Below are 18,386 nucleotides of genomic sequence, written 5' to 3'. Positions count from 1 at the left end.
CCTGTCTGGTCTGGTACCTCCCCACCAGTGCCTGCTGCCCTGCCTCAGGCTTGGGGTGGCCCAAGCACCGGATCTGGAGCTGGTTAGCTTTTGGAAAAAAACAGCAATGTGGAAACACCACCCACCCACTTCCCAAAGCCTGAGTGGAATGAATGAACAAGTCGTGGGAGGCCCGGCCATCCCCCCGCCTCCCCCCAACTCGGGGCTCTTCACTCCATTTAAAACCACACTGGTGGCCTTTTCTCTGATGATAACAGCAGTTTGGAAAACTTAGGGAAGTTCAAAAAGTAAAGTAAAAATACCCTCACATTCCACCGAGAACAGCTCCTGCTAACATATGGTGAACAGCCAGTGGGCACTTTCCAAGTGCCCAGGAGGTACTTCTGTTATCCCCAAAGCACAGATGCGGAAAGTAAGGCCCGGGTGTGGATGTAAGCCTTGGATGGGGGTTCCCCAAGGAGTTGCTAGCCCAGCACTACTGGACCCTCACTGTGTTCCTGGCACATGGCAGGTGTCTCTCTGGATCTGTTGGGAAGGGGCCAGGACAGCTGGGATCGCTCCCTGCCTTGAGTATTGGCTGTATTTCCCCAAAGGGTTCTGTCTTCCACCTGTCTTCCTCACCCGGCCTGTCCCCTGGGAACCTCTTCACCCTCCAGCCTCAGGAGCCTGCCGGGGCTCTCCCCTCCCCTGGCTCTCTGCTCTTGGGAAGCAGGGACCAAGCAGCTATACTCCCAGTGTGGTGGCGCAGAAAACACGACTTGACTTAGGGCCAAGGCTCCTGAGGGCTGAGCAGTGTCCCCACGCTCGCTCCTGAGACACTCTGTCCCTTCGCCATTCAGAAAGCATCATTTCAGGGAAGGCCAGTGGCGGCTGGGTTTCAGAAGCCGCAGCCAGAACGGCCCCGTCAGCTGCTGAGCAGGGCTGGTTGGAAGGGTGGGTGTTCTGACCGCGGCCTCCGCTGTGCCAGCCGGCCTCAGGCACCAGCATCTTGGGCCTGGGGGTGGGGAACAGGAACCATGGCTTCCCTCGCCCTCATTTTGAAGACCCAGGCCCCCGCTCTAGCCCCTTCCCCTTTCTAAGATCCCCCCTTATCTTCTCTCTTCCTCTGAGCTGCAGACAGATCTGTAATCTCTTCAGGACCTAGAGAGTCCCAGGGGATCGGAGCTTGGGGGGCAGGGGCGGGGCCCAGGCAGTCCTCTGAAGCCCTCTTCCACCTTTGGAATGCAGAGCTCAGAGTCTGTCTGATGTGTGTGCCCCCAGACCCACCTTGCATCCCATCCCACCCAGATGCTGCTGCTGGTGGCCTGGGCACTTTCTAACCCTGCCTTGACCCAGGGGCAGATATGGGTTGGAGGTTACAGTTAGTCGTGGCACCTGGGCAGGGACTCGGGTGTCCTCCTGCCTGCCCAGACACTCCTAGGACACAACTTCTCGGCACCTCGGAAACAGCCGGCCGGGAGTGGTTTCTGGAAAGAAACTGCAAGGAGGCAGTTAAAGATCTTGTAGGAGATCAGAAATGGCTAATCCTGGATTAGCTGGGGGGATGGACCCAGGGTGTGGGGCAGAGACAAGGGCCTCACCCAAGGACAGAAGTGAGAGGGGGTGGGGTGGGGTGGGTGTGTGGGGGGCTGGGAATGGGTTTTCTCTGGATGGGGGGCGGGGAGGAGCTGAAGGCCAGGATTCGGTTTTCTCTGGGCAGGGAAGGGTTAAATCCTCCTGGGCCTCCCAGGCTCTGGCCACTCTCCCCTCCTGACCTTTCTCCTCTCCAGCCTCAGGCACAGCCGCAGAGCCACCCGTGCGCCCTGCCTCGTCCTCATGGCCTACCTGAGCCCCTCACAGCTCCAGAAGGTAGGGCCCTGCTGGGTGGGTACCCCGAGGGTCAGGTAAATGTGGGGGGCCCCTCCGGACTTGGAGTAGTCCCGGGGAACTCGACCCACCCCCTTACGTTTTTCAGAAGAGGAAACTGAATCCCAGAGTGGTCGGTTCACAGCCATGACCCCTAACTTCTGCATACACAGCCAGGGGCCATTCAGGCCAACGCACCGCGGTTGGGGTGGGAATGTTTGCGTGAAGAAACCAGAAGAAAACACAGGATCCTGTGAACTGGGGGCGGGGGCGGGGGTCTGGGAAGAGGCGGGGCCGATGAGGGGCGGACCCACCCGCCCCACCCTACCCACAACCCACCTCTAGCGCGGGGCGGGTAGCCGGGCAACCACCCGGTGGGCGCGTTCAGACCCGAAAAGGCTAACCCGTGGGAATTAGAGCGACGGAGACTTTTAAAAAACATGACCCTTGTTGTTTGTTCCTGATGGCAAGAGGAAAATGCAAAAAATACAGGAAAGCTCAAAAAAGAAAATTTAAACCCACCTATGGATTCCTATGCTGAGACAATATTTTGGCATACAGCCCTTGAATCTCTAAACGTTTCAGGGGACTTCCCTGGCGGTCCAGTGGTTAGGACTACGCGCTTCCACTGCAGAGGGCACGGGTTCAATCCCTGGTTGGGGAACTTAGATTCCACAAGCTGCGCTGGGGGGGCCAAATACATAAAATAAAAGGTCCATCACAATACACAAAAGCTGTCGCCGATTGCTTGCCTGCTTGCTGTATGTTTCATAAAGGAGGCACTACTGTGCTCCCCATCTGATAGCCTGAGAGTCAGAGAGGGGAAAGCACTTGCCCAGGTTCTCACAAATTAGGATACTAATTTGTAGTTGGCTTTTTTTTTTTTAAACTCACAATATGTGTGGAACACATTCCCATGCCAATAAATATTTTTCTATCAGCTGTGTTGTATTTCAGGTAGATAACCATACTTTGTGTGATAAGTTCACCCGTGTGCTGGTTTGTTTGATATCCATCTCCTTCCCTAGACTAAGTTCTGAGAGGCAAGCATCATGGCTGGCTTGCTCATGACTGAATCTCCAGCTCCTAAAACCACGTCTGGTGCACGGTAGATGCTCAGCCAATATTAGCTGAATAGATGAATGAGGTTGTATTCCCTGGAAGATTAGGGCGGGGGCACCTCCCCTTCCACTTCCCCTTCCTTCATTCAAGCAGCCAACACTGATTGCTCTTCACTGGGTGCTAGACACCATCGCCAGGGAGGGGGGCAGAGCAATGAACAGGATGCTTTGTCCTGCCTCCACAGGGCTCATGGTTTGGGGAAGGGTCAAATCAATTCTTGTCAAGAGCATTTGAGGGCAGGGAGAAAGAAGCCTGAATCTCCTTCCTGCCTGCAGTTTCAGGAGGATGGATTCCTGGTGCTGGAAGGATTCTGGTCTGCCGACGAGTGTGTGGCCATGCAACGGAGGATTGGCGAGATAGTGGCTGAGATGGATGTCCCTCTCCACTGTCGCACGGAATTTTCCACCCAGGAGGAGGAGCAGCTGAGAGCCCAGGTAGGTGCCTGGAGCAGGTAAGAATGAGATTTGGTCTGATGGGTGGCTCAGTCCCCAGCCAGCGCAGCAGCCTGGAAAGGTTAGGACCCCAAGGCCCATGGGCTCATGCTGGTAACGAATCAGGCCCCAAGCTTGCTGTGGGCCAGGCTCCAGGCTAAGTGTCTTATATGCATATTTCCTTCACTCCCTACTACGAATTTATGAGGTCAGCATTATTGCCCCCATTAGACAGGTGGGGTAAATGAGGCTCAGCTCACTTGCCCCAAACTACACAATTAGTAACTGATAGGGTCAGAATTTGAACCCAGATCTGCCTGATACCAAGTGCATGCTGTCACTGCTCTGCTGTACTTTCTTAGAAGTCTTCCTGCCACAAAGGACCTCTTTGTGGCCAGCAACCCAGCATGAGCCAAGTGATTCTGATGGGCCCACCTGGGTAAGTCATCCCCCAATGAGACAAGGAACTGCTTGTTTCCCCCAGTGACCTACTAGGACTCAGTACAGCTTGAGATGGGTAAGTTGAGGCCCAGGGGTTCTCCCACACAGTTCTCTTAACCCTTCATAGGCTGAATTTATGAGCCTGCCTGCGGCTGGGCCCCCAAGCCAAAGCTGTGGTCCAGGCTCAGTAATGGGGCTCATGCTTACTCATGGCAAGGAGCTTCTGCCATCTGGTGGGCATAAAGGGAATTACAATGACTAGAAGGCTTGCAACCCAGAGAATGGGGACTTCAGACAGAAAAAGGGTTACAGAATGACACTTTCCTCCAAACAGTCGGTTTCATTTGGCTGCACTGGTATTCAGTAAACCCTTAATATTCACTACTGATACTGTGAAAGACTTTGAAATGGGTTTTTAAAAAATTAATTAATTAATTTTTGGCTGCGTTGGGTCTTCGTTGCAGCGCGCAGGCTTTCTCTAGTTGCGGTGAGCAGGGACTACTCTTCGTTGAGGTGCACAGGCTTCTCATTGCGGTGGCTTCTCTTGTTGCGGAGCATGGGCTCTAGGCACGCGGGCTTCAGTAGTTGTGGCTCGCGGGCTCTAGAGCGCAGGCTCAGTAGTTGTGGCTCACGGGCTTAGTTGCTCCGCGGCATTTGGGATCTTCCTGGACCGGGGCTCGAATCCGTGTCCCCTGCATTGGCAGGCAGATTCTTAACCACTGCACCACCAGGGAAATCCCTAAAAAAGAAAAAAATATTGGCGGTGTCCTGTCTAGTAGTGCTCCATTCCAGCTTACCAGCACCTTTCATTGTTTTTGAGTTATTATACAACTCTGTAAGTTACGTAGAACTGATAATAACTCACATGATACTCGTCCAGAGAAATGGGTATGAACTGGGCCCGGCAGGATGCAGTTATTGCCCTTGTGGATAGATTCAGTTTTGCATTGATTTGTAAATTCATTTCAGCGTTTCTTATTGCCTATATTTGTGTGTTTCTCGGAATTCTCCTTTCAACATGTTTCTGGTTCCCTTGTGAATTACTGAGTTAAGTAAGAATCTTTGACACGCGTGTAGCGTCACCGTCTTTATTGTTATTATCAGTTATGCTTCCCAGACTTGTTTCCCTGCTAGTGCAGAGGAGTTAAGAATGTTGAATAAAAACTTTTAGTTTTCAGTGGGAAGGGCGTGGAAAGGGGCAGGCAGGTCACTGAGTTGAGCCACGCAAGGCACTGTGACAGCAGATGTGTGCAGTTGAGGGAGTGCTGGGGCTGTGCCATATGGGAACCCAGGTAGGGGCATCGGTGACACTCAAACTGTACTTACGTCACCATGAAGGAAGATATATATGGTGATCATAGGTGGCTAAAGCCACAAGGAAAGCATGGGGCATCTCCCTGGAGCATCATTTTCTTCTTTTTTTAAAATTAAATATTTATTTATTTATTTATTTATGTGTTTGGCTGCATCGGGTCTTAGTTGTGGCACTCGAGCTCTAGAGCATGCGGGCTTAGTTGCCCTGCAGCATGTGGGATCTTAGTTCCCCAACCAGGGATCGAGCCCACGTCCCCTGCACTAGAAGGTGGATTCTCAACCACTGGACCACCAGGGAAGTCCCTGGAGCATCATTTTCATATGCTGCTAAGAAATTTAAAACATGATATTAAAATTAACAAGAACGGAGTTCCCTGGTGGCCTAGTGGTTAGGATTCGGCACTGTCATTGCTGCGGCCCGGGTTTGATCCCTGGTCGGGGAACTGAGATCCCAGAAGCCACAGGGTGTGGTCAAAAAAAAAAAAAATCAATAAAATCAACAAGGAGAGGTTATTAAGATAAAAGAACAGGATTAGTAATAGCTTATGTTTATCGAGCATTTAGCTATGTCCTTGCTGGGTGTTTTCTATTTAGCAGCAGTAGTAATAATAATAATAAAGGCAGATATTCACATGACACCACATTCCAAGGACTGTTCTTATATGCCTTATATATACTGATTCATAATCCCTACAACACCCTATGAGATAGGTGCCATTAATAGCCTCTATATTTTATGGGGAAACTAAGCCTGGAGAGGTTCAGTAATGTGGTTGTGATTACAGTCAGTTAGTGGCAGAACTGGGATTTGAACCCAAGTATTCTAGCTCCAGGGTCTGTGTTCTCAACTTCTATAAGATTCAGCCTCTACCTGAACCTGAAGCCTCCAACAATCCAGGGAGGTCAGTTCTATTATTATTCCCCTTTTACAGATGAGGAAACTGAGGCTTTGCGAGGTAAAACAAGTGGCCCAAGGCTCTCTGGGAACCAGGCGTGTTTGATCTAGTACCTGTGTTTCATGCCATTATGGAGTCTGAGTCATGTGATTTACTTAGAGGTTTCTAAGAAATTCCATGCTTGTAGCTTCTGGCTGTGCTTCCAGGTCCTTGGGGTTTCTCAGAGGCGTCTGCAGCTCTGTGAGGTGGGAAGCATCTGAATCCTCTTCCTTCTCTGCCAGGCCCACCTGGGACCCCCTGATGCTCTCTCAGACCCTCTGTTGTCCCCTCTCCACAGGGCAGCACAGACTATTTCTTGAGCAGCGGCGACAAGATTCGGTTCTTCTTTGAGAAAGGCGTCTTTGATGAGAAAGGTTTGGAACTGGGGCCCTAGAGGCGGGGGTGGCTGGACTCCAGTCCTTCCAGCTTGATCTGTCCCTTGTGCCACAGGAAATTTCCTGGTCCCTCCGGAGAAATCCATCAACAAAATTGGCCATGGTAAGCAGGGGTGGAGAGAAACTGAGGTCTGAAGAGTTTGGGGGCCATCCCCCAAAGCACACGTTAAGGTAGTAGCCCAACAAATGGCATTTCTGGGTGCAGGGTCCTTCTTGGGCCCTGCTCTCCTGCATCTTATGATGCTAATCACATGACACTGCCACTGTATCACTGGGAAGAGGGATCCATTTGAGCCCACCCCCCCGTGCAGATGGGTGTGTGCAGGCTCCTCAACTCTCTACTTCCGGGCCTGCGTATGATTCAGGCCCCAGGCATGTGGGGATTCTGGGTCCCATTGCTCCCTGAAGGCTTCTTAAGGAACACCAAACATGTTGACAAGGTCCCTGTTCCAAGACCCCTAAACCAAGCTAGGAAACCCTCTTTTTTTTCTTTTTTTCCAGGATCGTGCATTATAGTTATTTTGTAGGGAGTTCCCTGGCGGTCCAATGGTTAAGACTCCGTGCTCTCACTGCCGAGGGCCTGAGTTCGATCCCTGGTCAGGAAACTAAAATCCCACAAGGCGCGTGATGTGGCAAGAAAAACAAAAACAAAAACAACCCTTATAATTTATCCTGTAGACTGATTTTTAAACATGAAGTTATATCATGGTAGCTTTGTTTTTTTTTTACAAATTGTGGTAAAATACATATCATAGAAAATTTACCATCGTAACCATTTTGAAGTATACAATTCAGTGGCATTAAATACGTTCAACCCTCACTTTTTGTAATAACAACAGTAGTGAATAATGAGAAGAGGGACTGTTCCGTGCCTGGTCCTGGGCTGTGCTCGCACACGTGTTAGCCCATGGAGTCCTATGGCAGCCCGGGAGGCAGGGCGGATCCCATTGTACACAGGAGGAAACTAAGGCTTAAAGGAGAGAAATCGGTGCTCAGAGTCCGACAGAGCAAGCGGCAGTACCAAAACTGCTACCAAGTGATGGGTCCCTTGGAGTCCTTGGTCCTCTGAAGGGCGGCCAGTCAGGGCTAGAAGGTCAAGAATAAGGTCATAGGTCAGGTGAAGGCATCTGTGGGGCCCATTTCTCAGTTATAAGCAAGCAGAAAGCTTAATGCACAGAAAATAGGTGAGAATATCAAAGTGAGGCCTGACCCTGGGTGCCCAGGCCTAGGCGTGGGAGGGATGCATGGGGACTGGGGACTGGGTCTTCAGCCCACCTCTGTCCCGCAGCTCTGCACGCCCATGACCCTGTCTTCAGGTGTGTCACACACTCCCCCAAGGTGCAGGTGAGCAGAGGTGTCGGTGAGGGTGGGCCAGTGGGCCATATGTGAGTGTGGGCGGGCTGGCCATGTGACCTCTGCCCCCTTCCAGGCTTTGGCCAGAAGTCTGGGCCTCCGGATGCCCGTGGTGGTGCAGAGCATGTATATCTTTAAGGTGAGCTCCCCGTCCTCCCCAGGCCTCCATTTACCCTCTGTAAAATGGGCACAGTGCTCATACCAAGCCCTTCCTTACAAGGGCCACAAGCTGCCTCCCCGAGGAAGTATTATTAAGTTGGCGGGAGAACGTGAAAACCGGGTCTCCTCTGGTTAGGGCGTCTGGCACTTAGTTGGGGCTCAGTTAGGGTGCCGTGGAAGGAAAGGGGATCCCGGGGCTGCCTCCTCCCTTTGTTGGCTATTGAAATGCTCTGCTCCCAGCTTTCAAGGCCCAGCCCAGTGCCACCTCCTCCAGGAAGCCTTCCAACGCCCTTAGGAAGAGAGGACACATCTCTGATCCTGGAGCCCAGAGGCTTAATCGCTGGCCTGGGCCCCAGCCTCTCCCACTGCCCCTCACTTCTGCCTTGTGTTCTCGTTAGGGACGTGTGTGCTCAGACTGGGAGCTCCCTGCCAGACAGGGTGGCTTTTCTCTTTGCAGCCCTCCTGGGCCTGGCACATAGTAGGTGCTCGATAGCTGGGTGCTGACGTGGAAGCCTTGCAGATAAACACCTGTGGCGGGGGGAAGAGCATCCTACTCGGAGGACTCAGGGCAGCCCCTGCCCCTCCCCGCTCTCCCTGGCCTCACCCGGCCCCTCCTCTCTCCTGCAGCAACCTCACTTGGGCGGCGAAGGTGAGCCAAGAGCAGGCTGGGGGCCAGCAAAGGCCCCGGCGGGAGATCTGGGACTTTAGTGGTTGTCAGGTCTCCAGAGGGAGGGAAGGCGCCTGCCAAGACGTCCATAGACAAGAGCCTGGGCCAGCGGAGGAGAAGCCATCTTCTGCTGCTTCCTGAAAGACTGGATGCCGGGGGGTGGGGTGGGGTGGGAGGGTGGAGGGGGGTGTCCTGGAGCCCTTGACCCAGTGGTTCCCGAACCTGGCAGCGACTCCTTGCTGGTTAAAAATACAGATTCCTGGGCCCCTTTCCCTGAGATCTTGAGTCAGGAGGGTGGCAAGGTCCTGGGAATCTGTATTTTACCAAGTTCCCTGGAGGACTGATTCAGCATAGAAACTGCTGATCTGACTACAAAGCCCCTGGATACCCAGATACCCTTTCCAGCCTCCCTCATGGGTGATGATCCACTTCTCTCAAATACCTCCAGTGACAGAGGGCTCACCACCCGTACAGGCAGCTCTTCCTTTCCTGACATGAGCTCAAGTCATTCCCCTTGTGAGGCCCCCTCCTCCCCACCATCCAGCCTGAGGACAGTCTCCTGAAGGGATGGCCATCCTCTCCCTGAGCCTTCTCTGCTCAGTCCAGCACCCCCAGCCATTACTCCTCCAAATGTTTTGGGGCCCCCACCATTAGGACACCTTCATCTGGACACTGTCTGGATTGTCAAAGTCTGACTTAAACTTTGGTGCTCAGAAAGCACACAGTTCCCCAGGAAGGGATGAGGCGAGACTAGCACCCTCTTGTTGTTACCGACTGAGGTCCTCTGTTCAGCGGTTCTCCATCCTGCCTGGGCCCCAGCATCACGCAGGGGATGTTTACAATGTGCATGCTGGGTCCGTTTCCTGATTCACACCCAACTTCCAAGTCTTAGCCCACTGGTGGCTTAGACTGGACCATCTGGTGGCTGGAGGTGCTCTCGCTGGTTAAGGACGGCGGCTTGAGTTACTTGGCTGGAATTAAACGATAGCAGCTGCTTTTCAGGCAGCGACTACAACGTCAGGCCGTGTACTAAGCACTTTTCCTACACTGTCTCAGAATCCTCCAGCAACCTCGTGAGGTTAGGTTATCGTTGGGGCTGCTTTATGGTTTAGGAAATTGAAGCTTGAGAGGTGAAATCTCCTGCCCAGAGTCTCCAGGCCAGGAAGCGATGAGATTCTAACTACTCATGGGAAGGCTGGGCCTGGAGGGCCCTGGGAGGACCACAGAGTGAGTAGAAACGAGGCCAAGGTGGGGTGAGGCCAGGCGCCTGATGCCCAGGCGGGCCTGCTGCAGTCTCCCCTCACCAGGACGCCTCCTTCCTGTATACGGAGCCTCTGGGCCGGGTGCTGGGCGTGTGGATTGCTCTGGAAGATGCCACGCTGGAGAATGGCTGCCTCTGGTTCATCCCTGGCTCCCACACAGGTGAGGCCACCTGCCTCTCCCTGCCCACTCGTCCCCACCCCCCACAGGGGAGGGACCCCGAATAAAGAGAGGCTAAAGTCCCCACCTTGGCCCGCAGGTGGAGTGTCGAGAAGGATGGTCCGGGCCCCTGCTGGCTCGGCGCCTGGCACCAGCTTCCTTGGGACCGAGCCAGCCCGGGATAACAGCCTCTTTGTGCCCACACCGGTGCGGAGAGGTAGGGGGTGTGCAGAGGGGCCCGGAGGCCATGCCTGGGGGTCTGTGCTTGCTCTGACCAGCCAGCTCACCTGAGGGCTGGGAAGTCACCGCATGAGGGAAGGTAGGGCTGGGTGGGCACTGGGAGGTCTGAAAGCTGTGTGGTTGACAGCAGGGTCTCCCAGATCAGGCTGGAATCCAGACCCTGCTACTTCCCGGCTGTCTCCGTGAGCAAATGACTGAACCTGTCTGAGCCTCAGTTTCCCCAAACATAAAGTAGGGAAGCCAGTGAGATGTCATATGTAAGATGGTGCACCACAAGTGCTCACAAATCCTGGCTGTCAGCACACCCTTCCTTTTAGAAAAGGGAAACTGAGCCCCAACTCTGCATTCCCGGCTGAGGCCCCAGCTGGCTGGCATGGGACAGAGAGTTTCTGTCTGGTTCTGCAAATGCCATGGAGGTGGATGCCCTTGCTGAGGCTTGCCAAGGGCACGGGCCACAGCGGAAGGGACTTGACCCCAGGGGAACCCATGTCCAACAGCACAGCCTCCGATGCTGGGGCAGACTCCAGGCCCCTGAGCCTCCGGGGATGGGAATGGGGATGAATAGCCCACGACACCGCTTAAGGGAGGGGCCGCCCACCATGTCCCTTCCTGCCTCGAGTGCGCTTTTGACTCGCTGTGTCCCTGCCAGGGGCCCTCGTCCTAATCCACGGAGAAGTGGTGCACAAAAGTGAGCAGAATTTCTCCGACTGCTCACGCCAGGCCTATACTTTCCACCTCATGGAGGCTGCTGGCACGGTCTGGAGCCCAGATAACTGGTAGGTGGCAGGGTGTGTGTGGGCCCCAGACAGCTCCCGAAGAGGTCCTGGAGGCTGGGAGCAGTGCTACTAGCACCTCGAGGTCCTCTCCCCATCCTCTGCAGGCTCCAGCCGACAGCTGAGCTGCCCTTTCCCCCACTGTACACCTAAAGGCCCTCTGAGGGCAGGGACGCCACCCCCTCTCGGGAGAAGCTGTGGGCCACCAACGCCAGCGCCTCAACCCACCGCCCAGCTGCAACGGGGAATTCGCATCTCTCCTCCAGGGCTTTCCTTCTGCTGGTGTCTGTGCAGACAGGCAGGCAGGAGCAGAAGGCTGGGCTGGGTGCCTTCCCCGAGATCTGTCTCTGTCTGTCCCAACCCCAACACAACCTCCCCCTAGAGGCAGCCTCGCGGCCATGAAAGGGTTCTGGCTGCTTCTCTGTCGGCTTCTCACTCGTCGTCTCCCCTCTCACATGGAACTCTTGGTCATTACGGTGGGAGACACTAAATAAAAAACACTTCCAAATGCAGCATCTTGATCCTTCTTTCCCAAGCAGCCTTCCTCTCAAGATGGGAACCCTGCTGAAAATCATCGCAGGTAGCCCAGCCCTGCCCGGTGAGGTATGCACGGTGTTAATAACAGTAAGTGACATTTAGTGGGCATTCACGGTGCCAAGAGCTTTCTGTGCTTTATCACTGGATCCTCACCCCTTTCAGGTAGGTGCTGTTTACAGATGAGGGAGCTGACACATGGGAAGGTTAAGTGACCTGCCCAAGTCCCACGGCTCTTCAGGCGTTTGGCGAGGTCAGCCGGATCCGGAGCCTGTGCTTCTAACCTCTATGCTCCCAGTTCTCCTTTCCTGGGGAGGGAAAAGACCAGAGCCTGGAATCTAGTCTGAGATTCTGGTCCTGGCTCTGTGACCAACTCGATTTCCGGCCTCAGGCCAGGCCCTTCTCTCTGGGCCCATTTGGCCACCTGCACCATCAAGGGGCCGGATGAGGGCCTCCACAGGTCACTCCTGTTTGGACATGCTTGGCAGGCACCCAGAGCTGCAGGAACAACTACCAAATCTGAAACCTGCCTGGCGGGGGTCTGCTCAGAGGTTGCAAACTGGGGGCCACCAGCCGATTTCACAATGCAGAATTGTTTTGTCTGGGCCTCGGCATTTTAAAACAAATGAACAAAAAACCCACAACATTTTAAAATTGGGAGATTTCACGTAACAATTCAGGTTTCCAAGCTTCTTTGAAAGAGCAGGTCAACAGCCCGGGGGCCTGTGGTCTAGCCTACGTACCACTGGCTGGAGCTGCCTTCTTACAGGCACACGTGCTCTCCGCTTCCCTTCCCTGTCCTCCTTCATTGCATTACCTGCCTGGCCTCAGCGGCCTTATGATTTTATGACCTTGACTTCCAACCCCCACTCTGTATGGGAACAAACCACCCAGGGAGTCAGTGGGGCAAGCCAGCACTCATATACACTACACCCTAACATGGTGTTGCCTCCTTCAGCGAGCAGTCGCGGGGAGCCTGAGCCAAGGGAAGGGTTTGTTAAGGCTCCTCTGAGCCCAAAACCAATGTCGTAACACTCTCCGAGTGAAAGGGCTTGGCAGTGATGCTCAGGCAGAAGCAAGCTCCCAGAGCTGGGCTCCTGGCTTCCGGCCTTGGTGGGCCCAAGTTCTCACCTCTTCCTGCCTAGGCCGCTCCCTGTCAGGCTGGTGGCAAGTGGGGAGAACCCGGTCCAGCCTTGAGAAACCTGCTGTGCTCTCTTCTCACTGATGGGAAACGTTCATCCATTCAGCGAAGGTCTGCCGAGTCCCTGCTATGTGCCAGGCTGTGCTGGCACTGGGGGATGCGGTGGGGAACCAGGGAGAGCTGGACTCTGCCCTCACAGAGAGCAAGGCTGGGGCGTGCACTGCCCCCTCCCCCCGCCCCGGAAGAGCGATCCTGAACTCTCAGTAAACTTCACCAGACCTTGCCTCTAATTTCTCGCCAAGAGAAGAGACCAACACAGGTGTGGACGTGACTGGAGGGTGAGAGGTCTCAGGAGGGACCCCCTGACAAGGACCCTGTGCTGTCCAGCCTGTCCTTCATCAGCACCACTCGGCCAGGCAGCAGAGGCCTTGAGGCAGGGTGGGGTTGGCTGAAACAGGCCCAGGATGGATCCTCTTCCTCCAGCCCTTCAAAGGACGCAACAAACAGATCCCATCTCTCCCCTTCATTTCTTCCTAGCCCAAATGGGAGAAACCACATGCACTTGGCTATTTTCCTCTCGTAGTCTCCTCTGAATGAAGCCAGGGGAGTAGGGTCACTCTGGTCTCCAAGTACAACCCACATAACCCTTTGGTTTGCCTGGCTTTTTGCTGAGATGAGGACTGGCCTTGGGTAACAATGACACTTTCCCTCACTTACGTGACACTTCCGCACTTAAGGGCAGGCTCTGGGCTGGTCACCTCACACACGTCACTTCGCCAGAACCTCACGACATCGCGTGAGGTGCAGGCTCTTATTATTCCCATCTTGCAGACGTGAGAATTGAGGCCCAGGGTGATTAAGCAACTCACACCGTTAAGAAGTGGTTCAGCCAAGGATTCTGACCAGATGAGTCTGACACCAGAACCTGAAGTGTTAACCACTCTGCCCTACGGCCTCGTGTCCACTCCGGCCCCCTCGAGGACTGCAAGGTGAGGGGGGGCCCTATGGCGCACTCAAGCTCTTTGAGTTGTTGCACTATCGGTTAAGCCTTTTTGCTTTTTAAAATATCACGAAAACTAAACCCGGGAGTGCTTTGATTTTTATTTTAAATCTCAATCAACTGAAAAATTAAATCTGCTTCTCCCTTCCTGGCTCTTCAAGCCCAAGTGGCTGGCTGCCGTGGGGACCATTTGTCTTCCCCATGTCCCTGTTTCCTTCATCGCTGCTGCACAGCACCTAGGCCATCAGCAATATCAGGAGGTAGAGAGGCAAAAGGAGATTGTCTATCTGCGTAGTGTATGCTTCTAGGAGGGACACGGTGCTGATGGACCCCAAAATCCAAGCATAACTGTAGTTTAAGTCCACTCCACTGTCGAAGATTAAGATCAGAGCTACAGAAATTATCTGGGCAAATATAGATGTCATGGTCCCCTCAAAAGTCTTTTTAGTTCCAGGCCAGCGGATCTCCCCCATGGTGCTGCCGAATATGGAGGCCACAGTGTCGCCCACACCGACGGCCAGGACTCCTGCATAGGGGACTAGGGCCCTGGCTCCCCCTAGGCTACCCTTCTGTGTGCAGGGTCTGGGGACTAACCAAATGGGAAGAGACATGCCTAGGAGCAGGTAGATGTGGGTCAGGATGAGCGGTCCACTGTCTCGTTCGTCCAGGAAGAGGGACAGGAGGCTTCGCAGAGTGTGGCCCAGGGGCTTGATGCGGAAGTAGCGCACATACTCTAGGAAGACGAAGACCGCCAGACATACGGTGGCGGCCACGTAGAGCAGTGGCCGGTCCAAGATGATACCTGGGATGTAGGTGGCTACCACAATGAAGTGGAAATACTTCCGAGCAATGGTGGGGGCCTGGTGCTTCTTGGACTCGGAAGATGACCGCTTGGCATTCTGGTATAGCACCACCAGGCAGGCTAAGGTGGCCAGCAGAGACCAGTAGGCTAGGAGGTAGACTCGGGTCTCTGTCTGGAAGAGGAATTGAAAAAGCCACAGCAGGGGGTTCCTGCGGATGAGCCGGTGCAGCCAGGGCAGGACCACGCCGAGGCCCAGTACACAGGTCATGAGGTGGAAGAAGATGGAAGAGGCCCAGGTGCCTGAGTCCATGAAAACAAAGAGGGTGCTGAAGAAGATGCCCATGAGCACCATCCCTACCACCACGACCAGCAGGAAGAAGTCCAAGGGGTCCCCCTGGCTTTCCACCACAGTCAGAGAGCGCTTGATGAGCTGGTTGAGCACGAAGCTGATGCCACCCAGTACCAGCAGAGCCTCTCCAGGGGTGAAGCAGCGGGGCAGCAGATACAGCAGGATCATGTTGAGGTAGACAAAGATCAACAGGACCTCCAGGACCTCGATCACCTCGCCTACACTCAGCGAGTGCTTCAGGATATAAATGATGACACCTCCAGCCAAGCCCGAGATGACACAGGTGTTGGTGGGCACTGGGCGACTGATGCCCAGTGCCAGTACCGATGAGAAGAGGGCCACTGCCATGCCAGTGGCCGCCACCACAATTCCAAACCGCTCGAAGTATGGGTTCCCCGCAGCCTGGCAGCGCTCCTTCATAACCAGCCCGAGCAAAGGCATGACCACCGCGGCGGGCAGTAGGCCACTGTTTGCGGACATTCGAAACTGGAAGACAGCGCTTCCCTGCTGTAGCAGCCGGTCCCACTTGTACTGGACGTAGAAGGCCTGCACCGCGAGGGCCACGGCGCACCACGAGTATCGATCCCACACGGCCGCGTGGATGCTCAGCACCACTACGAACACCACTGCCGCCTCTGCCAGCACCGAACCGCTCAGCGGAGCCCCAGGCTCAGGGGCCGGGGAAGCGCACTCTCGGGTCATGTCTTTAGACCTGAGACTCCGGGTAAACTGGGGTGACTAGGAACGCCCTGGACTCTGGGCCCTTTAATCCCCGCCAGGCAGAGAGCGGTAGCTTCGCCCAGCCAGCACCTTCTCAATCCGTTCTCCAGCTGCGAGAAGGGAAGCTCTACTGTAGGCCACTCTCTGACGCCTGGGAGCTGGCGTCGGGCTACCCTCCACCGCCTCACACCTATGGCGTAGACGTCGACCCTCGGCCACCTCCCTCACAGCCTCGGCCGCCCTAGCCCGCAGTTCCTCACCTCTCTGGGAATCGCCATGTTGGCCCCGCCCCGGCGTCACGTGACGAAAAGCCCCGTCCACGCCCTGGAGGCGAGTGATCACGTGGGCGTGGCGTCTGGGGGCGGGGTTGGAGCGCGCGCGCGCGCGAAGATGGCGGCGGCCGCCGGCGATCCGTGTGTGAGGTGCGGAGCGGGCCGAGTCGGCGGGCGTGACTGTGAGGCGCGGGGTCGAAGCCGAGCGGAAGCGGGGCGGGAATTGGGGGCTAGATGTGGCAGCAGTGGCTGGGCGAAGGCCGGCTAGGTGGACGGGCTCCAGGACGGGAGGCGGTTACAGCCAAACGGTCCCCGCGCGCGGGGGTCTGAGGTGACTTCTCCAAGAGGGGGGCCGGTGCCTCACCACTTCCCTGACTCCGGCCTCCTGTCTCCCTACCCGGTCCCTTTCCCTTCCTCCCCTCTCCCCTCGGCGAGTCCCTCGGCGCCCCCCTCCCCCCCACCTCGCTTCCTGTGCGGCGTGACGCTCCCTCGAGGCGAGACTCGGCGCTTCGCGGTCGCCCGGGGGAGCCCCTACCCGGGCCCCGCTGCAGCCTCCTGTGCCCGGCCCGGCGGCGCTCCCCAGGTTACCCCCTGTGCTCTCGTTGGGATGTCTGTTTCGGGCGTCGCCGAGCCACCTCCTGGCCGTTTCAGCCCTCTTTCGTCGCTCAGCCTTTCATTCATCCCATCCGTCTAGTCGTTTTCTCATGCATCGATTCCGTCAGCGGACATCCCAGGCGCCGTACTGGGTTTTGGGGACGGGAAGAGAAAATATTAAAAAAGAAAAAGACAGTTCTTGCTAGCGTACAGGCGCACTAGCGCCAGACACTGGCGACGCGCTTTCTTTTATCCGTGTTATCTTCTTGAACTCCCACAACTCCGGGAGGCACCCTGTAATTTACAGATGACTCACAAACCCAGCTCCGAACGGGCTGCGTGTCCGACTCCGAAGCTTTAACCGGATCGCCACACTTGCATGTCGCACTTAGCAGCCTGAAGTGTTTTTCCTTTCCAGCCTCCCGCCTAACCGTCCCTGTCACTTCTTGCTCCCTGTGCCGGCAGTGGTTCCCCACTTTTTTGTCTTGATCACTGCTGTAGCCTCAACACCCAGAAGAGCATGTAACAGGCTCTCGGTAAATGTTTATTCCGTTTGCCATTTCCTTCATCTCTCCGCTCTAGTGAGGTTTTCTTCTTTGGAATTTCCATGGAACTATCCGAACCTTGCGAGGACCTTTTTTGCTTTTTCTTTCTCTGCTGTTTCGTGTCAGCTCTTCTGTCGGGCAGCATTGTGGTCGCTGTGCTCTCCTTTTCTTAGGCTTATCTTACAGCCATTGTGGAGCTTGGGTAAAGTTTAGCTCCTGCAGGGCAAGGCGCGTTCTTAATGAAAGAGGACAAGGGAAGGAAAGCTGTTAGTTTGCCTGAAAGATGCTCTCTTCATCCTGGAGAACCTACCAAACTCATACCTGAAGGTGGAAGAAATGACACTAGGATTTCTAGGCACGGCTTTGCTCATAGCTTGTTTTAGGAGCGATCTTTTTTTCTTTTCTTTTTTTTCCCCTTTCCTTTCTATTTGTGTTGGAAGGCATGCTATAATGATTGGGATTATACTGAACAGCAGCCTTCTGTTTGAAATGCCTAGAGGTCTGAACTAAGAAGAAACTTAAATTCTATTCCTGGGGCCTGCTGATTTGCAGATGACCACAGACAGGCCACCTTACCATATGAGTCTGTTTCTCCAAATGAGAATCGTTTTCAGAGCAGTATTGAGGTGGCTGTGAAGCATGTATGTTAATATGAGTTGGCACTAATCAAAAATGCAATAATACTCTCAAATCACTCAGGGTTTTGGAAGGATCACTGAGGGTTTGACGGGAAGTCAGTTTGAATTTTGGCATTTTGGCGTATCTGTTGTGTTCTTCCGTTAATGTGTGCTTAAAAAACAAACAGGGCTTCTCTGGTGGCGCAGTGGTTGAGAGTCCGCCTGCCGATGCAGGGACGCGGGTTCGTGCCCCGGTGCGGGAAGATCCCACATGCCGCGGAGCGGCTGGACCCGTGAGCCATGGCCGCTGAGCCTGCGCGTCCGGAGCCTGTGCTCCGCAACGGGAGAGGCCACAACAGTGAGAGGCCCGCGTACCTCAAAATAAACAAAAACCCTGTGGTTTGAAAAGCTTGCTGCTTAGCTTAAACCCCAGCTCATGCAAGAGAGGTGTGCCTCATCTGTGGAGTCAGAGCATCCATGAGCATTCATTATTTCCGTGTGGAATATTATAACTGTGTTTCTCAAAAGAACTATCTCAGAGTAGGTTGACTGTGTCTCAGGCTTTCTATCGAAAGGACTCAATTGTAGAGACTGTTAATTCTAATCTCCTGGTTGCTTTCATCCAAAGGTTTCCAACCACATGGATCTCTCTAAGGAAGATAATTTCCAGTTTCATTAACTTCAGCTCTTTTAGGAATGGAATTCCATGTTGTCTGCT

The 18,386-nt window shown here is 54.5% G+C and overlaps 3 protein-coding genes across 4 annotated transcripts in view; 2 read left to right on the top strand and 1 right to left on the bottom strand.

Annotated features, from left to right (window-relative positions):
• Positions 1-1,776: 1,776 nt before the first annotated feature.
• PHYHD1 (phytanoyl-CoA dioxygenase domain containing 1) lies at positions 1,777-11,606 on the top strand. Of its 2 annotated transcripts, none has more exons than XM_082656830.1 (11): positions 1,777-1,848; positions 3,243-3,401; positions 6,387-6,462; positions 6,539-6,586; positions 7,772-7,827; positions 7,913-7,975; positions 8,623-8,644; positions 9,956-10,084; positions 10,182-10,298; positions 10,971-11,097; positions 11,250-11,606. In XM_082656830.1, exons 1-11 carry the CDS (start codon positions 1,816-1,818, stop codon positions 11,494-11,496), a joined length of 1,077 nt encoding a protein of 358 aa, XP_082512956.1. In that variant the 5' UTR covers positions 1,777-1,815; the 3' UTR covers positions 11,497-11,606. The 2 variants fall into 2 exon arrangements, with proteins under 2 accessions (XP_082512956.1, XP_082512957.1); XM_082656831.1 differs by having other exon boundaries at positions 11,202-11,392.
• A 2,250-nt stretch (positions 11,607-13,856) lies between these two features.
• Positions 13,857-15,919, bottom strand: DOLK (dolichol kinase). The gene has a single exon (XM_082657296.1). The coding sequence runs from the start codon at positions 15,620-15,622 to the stop codon at positions 14,006-14,008; it is 1,617 nt and encodes a 538-aa protein (XP_082513422.1). The 5' UTR covers positions 15,623-15,919; the 3' UTR covers positions 13,857-14,005.
• Positions 15,920-16,017: 98 nt separating this feature from the next.
• The window catches only part of NUP188 (nucleoporin 188), a 45,002-nt gene continuing 42,633 nt past the window's right edge, over positions 16,018-18,386 (top strand). The window contains exon 1 of the mRNA XM_082656610.1: positions 16,018-16,062. Coding sequence (XP_082512736.1) covers positions 16,031-16,062 — 32 coding nt within the window. The 5' untranslated portion in view covers positions 16,018-16,030. The remainder of the gene's footprint in view (positions 16,063-18,386) is intronic.

The sequence above is a fragment of the Grampus griseus genome (genome assembly GCF_964374135.1).
Source record: "Grampus griseus genome assembly, chromosome: 6".
Taxonomy (NCBI): Eukaryota; Metazoa; Chordata; class Mammalia; order Artiodactyla; family Delphinidae; genus Grampus; species Grampus griseus.
This window is presented reverse-complemented; position numbering and strand designations above follow the sequence as displayed.

Excerpts from the sequence above, each read along its gene's own strand:
- PHYHD1 (XM_082656830.1), top strand. The coding sequence starts at position 1,816 with ATGGCCTACCTGAGCCCCTCACAGCTCCAGAAG. Across the intron at positions 6,587-7,771 it reads CATCAACAAAATTGGCCATG|CTCTGCACGCCCATGACCCT; the intron begins GTAAGCAGGGGT and ends TCTGTCCCGCAG. Across the intron at positions 8,645-9,955 it reads ACCTCACTTGGGCGGCGAAG|TCTCCCCTCACCAGGACGCC; the intron begins GTGAGCCAAGAG and ends GGCCTGCTGCAG.
- DOLK (XM_082657296.1), bottom strand. The coding sequence starts at position 15,622 with ATGACCCGAGAGTGCGCTTCCCCGGCCCCTGAGCCTGGGGCTCCGCTG.